The sequence below is a fragment of the Anopheles funestus genome, chromosome 2RL (assembly GCF_943734845.2).
Source record: "Anopheles funestus chromosome 2RL, idAnoFuneDA-416_04, whole genome shotgun sequence".
NCBI classification, from domain to species: Eukaryota; Metazoa; Arthropoda; class Insecta; order Diptera; family Culicidae; genus Anopheles; species Anopheles funestus.
Genome location: NC_064598.1, coordinates 24,432,724 through 24,444,017, shown reverse-complemented (window position 1 = coordinate 24,444,017; position 11,294 = coordinate 24,432,724). Strand labels below are relative to the sequence as shown.

At 49.1% G+C, this 11,294-nt stretch overlaps 3 protein-coding genes across 8 annotated transcripts; 1 reads left to right on the top strand and 2 right to left on the bottom strand.

The window, feature by feature from the left end:
• Positions 1–40: 40 nt before the first annotated feature.
• Positions 41–2,869, top strand: LOC125775219 (serine protease easter-like). 4 transcript variants are annotated; one of them, XM_049445812.1, is made up of 5 exons: positions 41–144; positions 240–440; positions 652–1,126; positions 1,185–2,058; positions 2,121–2,869. In XM_049445812.1, exons 3-5 carry the CDS (start codon positions 886–888, stop codon positions 2,773–2,775), a joined length of 1,770 nt encoding a protein of 589 aa, XP_049301769.1. In that variant the 5' UTR covers positions 41–144; positions 240–440; positions 652–885; the 3' UTR covers positions 2,776–2,869. The 4 variants fall into 4 exon arrangements, with proteins under 4 accessions (XP_049301769.1, XP_049301770.1, XP_049301771.1 ...); XM_049445813.1 differs by having other exon boundaries at positions 52–183; XM_049445814.1 differs by having other exon boundaries at positions 53–440; positions 882–1,126.
• A 6-nt stretch (positions 2,870–2,875) lies between these two features.
• On the bottom strand, positions 2,876–4,948 carry LOC125775224 (uncharacterized). The gene is made up of 2 exons (XM_049445829.1): positions 4,347–4,948; positions 2,876–4,264 (listed from the first exon to the last, which is right to left on the bottom strand). The coding sequence occupies exons 1-2, from the start codon at positions 4,361–4,363 to the stop codon at positions 3,151–3,153; spliced, it is 1,131 nt and encodes a 376-aa protein (XP_049301786.1). The 5' UTR covers positions 4,364–4,948; the 3' UTR covers positions 2,876–3,150.
• A 118-nt stretch (positions 4,949–5,066) lies between these two features.
• Positions 5,067–10,498, bottom strand: LOC125775212 (Krueppel-like factor luna). Of its 3 annotated transcripts, none has more exons than XM_049445769.1 (3): positions 10,385–10,498; positions 7,984–10,308; positions 5,067–7,482 (listed from the first exon to the last, which is right to left on the bottom strand). In XM_049445769.1, exons 2-3 carry the CDS (start codon positions 8,176–8,178, stop codon positions 5,329–5,331), a joined length of 2,349 nt encoding a protein of 782 aa, XP_049301726.1. In that variant the 5' UTR covers positions 8,179–10,308; positions 10,385–10,498; the 3' UTR covers positions 5,067–5,328. The 3 variants fall into 3 exon arrangements, with proteins under 3 accessions (XP_049301726.1, XP_049301728.1, XP_049301727.1); XM_049445771.1 differs by having other exon boundaries at positions 7,984–8,776; positions 10,422–10,496; XM_049445770.1 differs by having other exon boundaries at positions 7,984–8,776; positions 10,385–10,491.
• Positions 10,499–11,294: the final 796 nt, after the last annotated feature.

Sequence of the window (11,294 nt, the reverse complement as noted above, 5' to 3'; positions counted from 1 at the left end):
TAGAGCTGCAGAGCGCTCTAATTTACAAATAGAGAGTGAAATACATAATCTTTCCTCAAGGCGATTAAATCTTATTTCTAATTTTTATTTTCCCTTGCCTTTCAACATCGAGCGAAAACAATTGTAGCTAGTGCTAGTCGAATGGTAGTCAAACAGGGGAGCAAAACCAATGAGATGAACGCAGTATGTGGCAAGCCACCAGTTTTTATATGATCGTACAATTTGTTACTATACCACAGGTGCTTTGTTATTCTTGGGCGGGATAAAAGGATGTTAGGGATTCGTCAATGCTACGTGTTAGTAGCATGATATCATCTGCGAGTGGAGGCTGTGAATTGAACTGATCATAATTCACTCAGACAAACATGTTAATAATCCATAAAGATCCGGTAACAACCGAGGATTGAAGTTCTTCCGGGGTTGCGGAATTCTAGTAAAACGTAAGTTACCGTTCTGTTCATCATGGATCCATCTGTGATTGCTAAATATCTATGTTATCCTTTCGAATGCACCTATTCTTCAACATAGCTCTGGAACGTGCTATGTTGCGACATAACATGCTCAACCGTGAGCGGGCCACTGATGATGATGATGAGTCTATAAAGTTGATCATCTGTTTCATACTGCTCTTTGCGACCATTCCATTCTCAGCTGTTCGGACATCGTTCGAGGTATAGCAATCTTTCCAGCTGAGCATGAGCACTCCAAATTGCCGTTGATAAAAAGGCCAATCAGCGCGATGGAGAGAATTTAGTTCCGCTTTAAACGTTGCCACCGACAGATCTGCACTGCTCACGGCAAAAGCAGTAACAATCTTAATCTTAAAAGAAAACAAACACAATCACTTCATTTTCAACGGGGATTCACCCATGATTAATTAGCATAATGCGGGGATTTACTGTGCTGATTGCGGTCTTCTGTGCGTGCGTATTTAGAACAACGATCGCTCAAGCAATCCCGCTAGAATGCGGTGAACGCAAGGTAAAAACCGTGTTTCTGGTGCAGCACGGTACCGAAACGAAGGAAGGCCATTGGCCGTGGCATACCGCCATCTATCACCGGCAGGGTCAAGATTTCGAATACGCTTGCGGTGGTTCGATCATCGACAGAAATACTATCCTGACCGGTATGTATATGCTGCAGCTTATGCAGTGATCACGCTGCTTACCATTTTACCATTCCAGCGGCACACTGTCTGTACACCTCAAGTGGACGGATCGAGCTGGACAGGCTGTCCGTTCAGGTGGGTCGTAATCAGCTGTCGGAAGCGAGCACACGCTCGCAGGAACATCAGGCAGAGCAGCTCATCATACATCCGGGCTACAGCCCGGACAGTGTCGCCGACGATATAGCGCTGATTAGGCTCGCTACCGACATTACGATGACGCGTTACATCCAACCCGTCTGTCTGTGGAATATGGAACCAAACCACGAGCTGATCGTGGGCCGAAACGGCACGGTAGTGGGGTTCGGGCTGACGGAGCATGATCGTGTGTCGGATTATTTACGGCAGGCTGCAATCGAGGTGGTCGATTCCTGGACGTGTATCCAGAGTGATCGTGTCGCATACGGTTCAACATTGACCGCCGGTATGTATTGTGGTGGTGGGAAGGCAGGCGTTAGTGTGTGCAATGGCGACAGTGGGGGTGGTATGTTTTTCCAATTTTCCGACAACTGGTACGTGCGCGGTGTGGTATCATTTATGCCATTGCGCGAAAACATCGGACTGTGCGATGGTACCAAGTACACCGTGTTTACCGATGTGGCCAAGTATCGCGAGTGGGTCGCACAGTTTATCAACCCAACGCTAGCGTCCGTTCGTGAAGATCCGCTCCTGGTGGACAGCAGTCCGAAGCTGCGGCTGCTTAACTTTAATACCTGCGGTATCAGCCCGTACACGAACGGGACAAACGATAGCTTCTTAGCTTACCCGTGGATCGGGTTGGTGGAAATGCTTGCTCCTGGACAGAAGAAACCCACAGCATTTTGTCAGGTCACGCTAATTAGCGAATGGTACGCCGTGGGACCCGCTCACTGCTTTCGTAACGATGGGATGGAGTAAGTATTAAGCGGGAACAATTCATGGGTTCACTTGATAAATTCCCCTTTTTAATCCACAGACGAACCGTTCGGCTTGGTGATTACGACAGATCGACAGAAACGGACTGCATTGAACGGAACGGCATTACCGTTTGTGCTCCACCCGTTCAGATACTTGCGATTGAAAGAATTATAATACGACCGGATTACAACCAACTTAGCATCACGGATGATCTTGCGTTGATTGAATTTCGCCGACCGGCCAACATTAGCCAGCCGAATGTCAGACCCATTTGTTTGCCGGTTACGGTCGCGTTGCGTAGCTACAAACCGACCGCCTTCACGCTCGGAGGATTCCCCGTTGCTGGTGATCGGGTCGTTGCTAGTACTCCGACCTATCTCAACTCGGTCAACTGTCAGGAGCGTTACAATGCCATCAATTATCCACTGCGCAAAAGTCACACGCAAATCTGTGCCATCAGCGTACCTGCCAACTATACCGGGCCTTGCGAGCGAATGGTTTCCGGTTCATCGCTGCAAACGGTACAAGCGTTTGGCCGAAGGGAACGTCACTTTCTGCAGGGGGTTCTTTCGTTCGGTGCACGGGAATGTGATGCTACGGTGCCCGATATTTACACCAATGTGGCCATTTACCTCGACTGGATACTGTACAACATGCGAGATATAAGACTAAGTGGTCCCGATCCGCACGACCAGCTCATCTTCACATCGTAAGCGGAATCCGGAAATAGGTGCAACTGAAAGAAGGAGCATAGAGTTTAATCACCTGTTTCGGTTACAAAACGTTACTAAAGCAAAAACCCTGTGTCGTTGTAAGTTTGTTATACAAAATAAAATATTTGTAGCGATGGAGATCATTTTATTGAAGGAGTTTCGCAAATGTTTCGCTCTGATACAGCTCCTACCATAAAATGGTTGAGATTTTCCTTCAACGTTAATACTGGTATGAAACGTAGTATCACTCTCTAATTTTAGTCTTACTGTAGTAGTATATCCTCTTTTGACGATGCGTCATGTATGATTCTCACAGTTCAGTAGCTTAATATCTTAACTCGCGTTCTCCTAGCTCCGCTAACACTCATGGCATATCTAAGTCGATTTAATGGCACAGGCTTTCAGTTTGTTCTTGCTCCGATGCACCTTGGCGATGTGTCGCTCGAGAATGTTACCGCGCAGGAAACGTTCCCCGCAATGCTCACACGGTATTACCGTCAGTCCTTGCGGCACTTCCCCGTGTACCTCGTACATGTGGCGTTTCAAATTGTACGACTTGGTAAACCTCATCTGACACGGATCGCAAGCCAACGAGCAACGGTTGGTTTTGTCCCATGCATGCTGTTGGTTCATATGCTGATCGTACTCGTAGTACGTGGCAAAGCTTTCCCGACACTGTTCGCAACCGGGCGGTGGTTTTTTGAAGTTTGGCTTTATCTTAGCCTTGCTTCGCCGCGGCAGTACTGGAGAGGTTTTCCCCGATTCCCCTATCGTCGAACTACCAACAATCGTACACGATCCTTCCGGTGATATTGGATGGCTCGGAACCATGATGCCGACCGCTTCGGTCGGTGCGATCAGTGTCGAACCGGACAGGGAGTAAGAGCTATCGGTAAGACTAGAATTAATGATGCTGTCATGGGCGACACCGTATGGGTGCAAGAGTGGTGGACTTCCAACTACAGCAAGCGGTACCGGATCTAGCGTAACAAGAATCTGTTGCGTTTCCTCCGGTCCTTCAGTTTCCTGCTTGCATTCTACTGCATCGGTAAACTGTGGTGTCGGGGTGCAGATAATTTCTTCCGGCACGTCCGTTATTATCGGTAGCGCAACATGCGCTCCATCATCCTCATCATCCTCCAGCTTCACATCGACCGTCGGTTGCACTACAGCTGGACCTTGCTGTTGCTGTAACAACAGCTGCTGTTGTCGCTGCCTTTCCACCTGCTCAGCGAGCAGTGTTCTTCTCGTTCGAATAAGCACATCCTGCCTCAGGCACTCTTCGCGAAACTTACAAAATAGGTCCAACATTTGCAAACATTTGTCACATATGACCGCCCCAGCGTCATCCGTCTGTGCGAGATGGACCGACGTTAGCACCGCTATCATTCGCACCAGCTCGTCCTTGGGATCATTGTCACCCGGTGAGAAGAGCGGGTGTATTACAATGCCTTCCGCTGCACATAGCCGACAGAAGAAATCCTGTGCACTACAAAGAAATGCGGAGAGCAAACAGACGGCAACTATAAATCACTTTTGACTGCCTCAAACAATGCGCTAGAGAAACTCACAATGTACCAGGGTCCATGTTTGCTTCCTTCCAGACATAGAATTGTTTTGATTTGTTTCACGCGTTCCGTTTTATCGCACCGATTTGTTTACAAGCGAACGATTCAACCTTTGCAGACGGGGTGCACGGTGTAAAATTGACAGTTTGTGAAACAAAAATACGTCGCACATAAAGCATGCTTTCGGACAACTTTTACTTTCGACCTCAAAAAAGGACTATGATAAAATAGATGAGTAACATAAATCTTTTCACAATTATATTAGCTGTACAATTTTTTTTAGCTGTGCGGTACAATTAATGATGCTTTTTTAAATGGAAAAATACACCCCAAAAATGTTCAATTTGTACTATGTGTATCTCACTGTGCGATGTTAATGATCGAAAAATTCACCACACTTGATTGGTGAATATAAAGTGTCGACTTTTAAAAGTGTGTTGGCCGTTGAAGAATAGAATGATCTGAGCAATGTGCTATTTTCTATTGCTATTTTACAGTTAGATATACACGGTTCCACATGATAGGACTGGGTATCAAATCCCATAAGGACCGTCCTCTCATAACAAGGAATCAATATCCGGTTATGTGGTAAAAATAAGTCTCGTATGTCAGAAATGGCCGGCATGCCCTTCTAAGATGGTTAGGCCAACAAGTAGCAGCTTTATACGGAAATTAATCTATTCGGATGTACGAAAGCTCATTGTTCATTGTTCAAGATGAAGCTTTGTTAAAAATATTATGTATATAAGTATATTTTTCCTTCCTCTGTATAATAACTAGCAACAATTACGCTACGAACAAAACAAAACACATGTCTCGGACACGTCTGCTTACCTACTTATAATCTGCTTTCGTCCAAACTATCGCTTGCTAACTCCTAAGGCATAGTAAAATTCGTATTTTATATTGTTCTTCTTTTTGCTCGGAAGGCCACGACGCACACATACACATAAGCGAGCGAGGAAGGGCAGGAAGGAGAGAAGGTTCACTTTTTCGCGAACTTCGCTTTTGACTCGTCCGCTACCCAGGACTGCTTGTGCACATTGTACAGATGGCCGAGAAGCTGGAACCGTCTCGGGAACCGCTTATCACACTGATCGCACGGGAACGGCCGTTCGCCGGTGTGCGTCCGCATATGCTCACCGTACGCAAACTGGCTGCGAAACTGGCGCTGGCAGATCTCACAAGCGATCGATGCTTTTTGGCGTTCGCGCGTCCGGCCACGCGATCGTATCCGATCCTGATGCGCTGCGAGCAGATGTTCCTTGAGCTGGTGCAAATTGTTCTGATCCGCACCGCAGATATAGCACGCGTACGAGCGCCGTTCGAGCGCATCTATTTCGTCCTCATTGCCAACGATACTCCCACCGAACGCTTCATCGTTCCGTGTGTGGTGCTGCTGGGCAATTACTAACCGACCGGTAGCAATATCTTCCACATCTCCGGCACCGTTCGGTAACGATACGCCGGGTACCAAGGTGTGGGTTGGTGTGCCGCCCGATGCGACTGCATTGAAACCCGACCCTGCAGTACCGGAAAGTGGAGAACTCCCATCCGTTGCACCGTCGAGCATCATGTGCGTACGCATGTGTAGCACCAGCTTGGTCCGCCCGGCAAATGTTCGGCCGCACAGCAAACAGGGATATTCCATTCGGCGCCGTTTGCTGCGCGATTCCACCGAATCCGTGCTCCGTCGGCGTACACTCGGCATCCGGTAATCTTGCGGCAGATCGTCGGAATCATCATCCGAATCGGTGGAGAAACCGGATTGTGACTGTTGCTGCTGCTGCTGCTGCTGTTGGCGTGCCCGCAGTTCATGAAACATTGCGTATAGCAACATCTCCCGCTGATCCTCAACCGGCGGTGGTTCACTCTCCGAGTCGGAATCGTTGCGCAGGAATAAACTTCGCACGTACGATACTTCCGGCTTTTCGGTGTTTGGTACGGTGTTCGGCTTTTGGTCGGTATCGGAACCATGCGGCTGGTGGGTCGGCAGTTCCGGGGACCCATCGGACAGGGAGGTGGTCCGTGCCCAGCAGCTCGTAGCCCGGTGCTGCAGCAGTATCGAGCGAAGCTGCGATGCAAGGGGCGTTTCGTTTGGCAAAGGCACATCTTCCTTCGGCCGGTGCACGGACGATGGTGGTGACGGTGTGTTGGTGGCACTCGGAGGTTCATGTTTGGTGCGATGCCGCTGCTGCTGGCAGCTCGTTCCCTCCAGCGGTGAAACGGAACCCGGCGGTTGTGCAGTTGTTTGCTCTTGCGCCGCACTAGCGGCCACTGTTGTTCCACTGCCGTCGAGCAACATTCGCTTCAACAGCGAGGACGTGGTGCTGGTGGTGGTGGTCGCGGTAGAAGTGTTGCTGGTAGTACTAGCCGATAACGAACCGTCCTGCCCACCAACGGCCGTCGTGGAATTGGAATCACTTAGTTTCGCAGGCGAACGATTGGCAGGGGATGTGCAGCATTGTTGCTGCAGCAACATTTGCTGCAAAAGCGAGGGTTTAACGTCCTTCTCTTCATCTTCGTCCTCGGGTCGCTCCTCCGGAACAGTGTCGGTACACGGGAACGACGGTGGCGGATGAATGGGAAGCAACTGGGGCGTTTGACGGGGTGATTCCGGTTCCGTGTTGGGCGACGATCGACTCGTAGTGGAATCGCGCGTTTGCAGCAAAATGCTTCTCAATATTGACGACATACCACCGTCGGCCGTGGATGCGGCATCGTGCTCCACCGCCGACGGTACATACTGCTCCCCGTCCTGCTTTACCTCCTCGCCGCTGACCCGCCGCTGATCCAGTGGCGGCAGTGGCTCACTTTTAATCCTAATTGCCGGGACCATCGTTACCGACGTTCCTCCGGCGGCCGGTGACGAACGTTGCGTTTGCTGCTGGTGCTGCCTGCTTTCGCCATTACCCGGTGACCGGTGCACGGATGGTAGTAACGGTGATGACGACGTGTTTCCCTCGTCCTCCTCATTGTTATTGTTATTGTTGTTCTTCCGCTGGCCTCCCGCGCGTTGTCGCTCTAGCCGAAGTATTTGATCGTTGGCGAGACAGCGCCTCCGGTACTGATAAAATGTGTCGACCGTTTCGACACACTTTTTGCAGACCTTCGCCGGGTAGTCCTCCTCCAAGGTTATCTGAGAATGTGCAAAAAGCGAAGAAGAAAAAAAACAGAACCAAGCGAGTAAGAAAAATGGGGACAGACAAAGATGGGCAGATGTTAGAGCGGTGCACAATTGAAACAAAGTGGTGTCTCGCGCATTGGCCGCCTTTGTGTGTGTGTGTGTGTACGCGAGGTAACGGTCGCCACAATGTGTGCGTGCGTGTGTCGCGAAGGGCACTGCGGCGGGTGAACGGTCGTGCAGGAGGTCGCTCATAGACCGTCACACAACGCACCATATACCCCCCCGACGACGGCTGCATCTAGAGTCGCGCATTAGTGGCGCGCGCGCGCACAAAGAGAACGCGCGAGCACGCCAGTTAACCTCGACGTGGAGGAGACTCGTATGCGCCCGCCCGTACGCTCACGCATTGCATTGCGCACCGTGTGTCCTTGGTAGATGAAATCACACATTCGGTGAGACGTACGCGCGCACACCACAATGTGCAAGTGACCAAGGACGTGACCAAGGGCTCACCTGAATCGAGGTACACTCCAGTATCATCTCGATGAGCCGGTGCTCGGTACGCAGGGTACGGTGATCACCGTCGGTCGTCCCGTCCGGATGCGTCACCACCGGGAACAGGCTGCAGCTAAGTTCGTCCCCCGACAGACAGAGCCGGCAGCAGGTTTCGAACCGTTTCGACGGTAGCGGCACTTCTTCTTGCGTCATTGTCCCTCCACCTGCGGCTCACACTCATTGCGCTCCCGAACGCGCGCGCTCTCACTCCGGAATAGGAAGGAACGGTTTCAAACGTTTTGACCGGCGATAAACATCGCGTAAGCTCACCTCCTCCGTGCACCAGAGTTTATTGGTGTTGGGAGCGGGTTTTTTTCTCCCCGTTGCGTACGGCCACGTGAACAAACCGTACGCGGGACACCGTACCGAACAGTGGACGGATTGGTGTCGCTAGTACGGTGCATATGCCACTTTTACTCCCACGATCGTACCACCACGTAGCAGGCAGACGGGACGCAGAAAAGACTTTCACTTGGGTGGTACGCGCGAAATACACCACCAACAACAACAACAACAACAACGCACCTCCAGGTATTTCTCTGTTTTCGCTAATCACGATGTTTTTTTTTTCCTTGCAACTGCTGCAAACTCTACGAACAGCGGTAGTACTACGCGTCAACGCGATTCCGATGCGTCAACACCTTTTGTTTACGTCTCGTCACTTTAATTGTAGGAACTTCTTCGCGCGCGTCTTTGTGTGTGAAAATCGACAATTTTCTTAGTAATCGAATAATCTTTTTTACACTAGACACTGCAAAAAAAAAAACACCCGCAATCACAAAATCACACGCAATTTGCACGGAGAACAAATAAATGGCGCACTAGGGAAGATCTGTGTCTGCGGAGACTTTCCACTTACATCCCTAGTAAACAACGTCACAGCTAACGCTCAGTAGAATGTGGATGGCAGCTGCTAGGCAACGGCTTATGGTGCGGCATGCCAGGGAGAAGCATTTGCTTCGATAACGTACAAACACACACACACAAAACAGAGCGGCCGGGTCGTGATATGGTGCTCGGCCCTTCTAATCCCGGGTACATCCCCTTGGCATTCCCTTGTCCAATACGCGCGGAAAGGGAGATCGTTTTGCCGGGAAATAATGAAATAGGGCCACCTTTCTAGCGCACTTCACTTTCCACGAACGCAGATTAGTACGGCTGCTGGCTGTTTGCTACTTTTGCTCAGTGTGCGCGCTCGTCGCGCTCGTCATCGATGCTAAAAGGAGGCCTTGCTGGGTGTGCTGTTGTTGCCGTTGTTGGTTTTGTCCTCCGTTGCCGTCGTCGTCGTCGTTGTCGCGGTACGTGTATAGCAGCTCTTTCACTTCTACTGCCGCACGTTTGCTGTTGTTCGCTCGTTCATGCACACGTGCGGTGACCTCGAGCGGTCGGTGAGTTTACCCGTCGCGCGGGTTGCCTTTCATGCGTTCCAACAACGCGGGCGCCAAGTACGTTGACGGGGCTTGCTGTAGAAGGTTGCTGCTGTTGCGGTTGTGTTGTTGTACTACCAGCCGCCCGGCTGCCTCGTCCAACAGACCCGACGGTCCGCGCTCTCGCACACGTCCCAGGTCAATAACAAATAAATGTCAAATTTATTCACCACACCCGCGCGCACATCACACGCTTCCCTTCCGCAACCAACCAAAAGAAACGGCTACTCTGATGCTTGCTCTTTCACACGGCCGTTCAAAGCGGAGCGGGGTGGGAAATGATAGTGACGGTGGTCTGCCAACCGAACACAACAAACCGATACGTCACCAATAGTATGTGTACGCTGCTGATGGGGTAGCTTTTTTTTTTTGTTTTTGCACACGCTAGACACGGGACAAGAAAAAAGGTAGACGGCACACTATCATCCCATTTCTTACCACCACCCCACACACACATACACACAATGGTGTGACCTCTTCTTTCTGCTCTTCCCCTTCTTCAAAAGGGAATGTGTACGGTACGTGTCACGGGGATGCACTGCACATGCACCGATACACTGTTTGCACTACCGATGTCCGAGGTCATTCATCAAACGCAACCCAACATTCGTCCCGTAAGGAAATGCACTGTTTAGATCGGAACACTGCCAACTGCTTGACCGCTGTTCAGCGTCTTGGTGGAACTAAGCAAAAATCGTTTCACGAATGAGAGAGTGGAAACAAGCAGAGCGGCTAGCGATTTGCGAACTAGGTTGCTGTAGACCTCCGTTCGGTTCATCGACCTCTTCTCACCGATGACGATAGGGGTGGTATTACGAGCGGAATGACGACGCGAGACGTCAATTGAAAGGTGTCCCTACAATTACAACAATTCCGCCCTTTTATCAAAGGTAGAATAATGTTTACAGCTAAAGAACCATTGCATGGCTTACCATTAACTGTAAAATATGCTTTATATTGTTCGTTTACGGGTTTTCTACACCACAAACTGCTTCAATCGTTGAGTGAAATCCTTTCACCATGTGTTTGAAATACACCTTTTGCGTATGTGCACCAACGGGTGCTCCAACGGACATCAGCAATGAAATCAACGTTATATTACATAAAATATAATACTGTTGAAAAAAAATAACTGAACACTTAAATTGCTTTGTCTCAATTTACAATGATTTTAGCGTTGATGTTTAGAATAAAAATATTTTACTCTTATTGAAAATCATACACGTTTCATTTTCAAATATCGTGCAACATTTTTGTTTGTCACAATAAGAATTTTTTTAAATTTATTTAATTTTAATTGTTAAATTTATATTAAATTTTTATAAACATTTTAAATACAAATTATTGCTATGGTTGGAAACTAGAGGAAAACGTTTAATTCATTTACAAAACGCTTTACATCGGATGGCGTTTAAAATACATCGCATTCTGTTTCGTGGAATTAAAAAAACATCGCAAACGAAACGGCAGTTGTAAATGCAAGTTTTAGGCCGACTCCACAAAAAAATGACCACAAATTCATCCAAACTCCATATAAAAAAGGCAGACCCTCTAAAAATGACTGCGCTGTCCCAAAAATTCACGATAAGAGCAAAAACCTTCATTCGAGAACACGAAAATGTTCGTTGTCTGCTCGGCCGGTCACTTCACTCCTACTCTTGCTTCCTTTTGCCTGGCTGCTCGTACCCACAAGCGTTAGGCTTGGGCAGTTCGATTGTTTCTCGTGAACGCGAGCGAACCAGTTCTTTTATTTCGATGAACTGAACGTGAATCACGATTCATTCAGGGCCTAGCAGTAGAGGACGTTCTTAAATTCATCGGGTAGGTCGCTCATTTATTAAA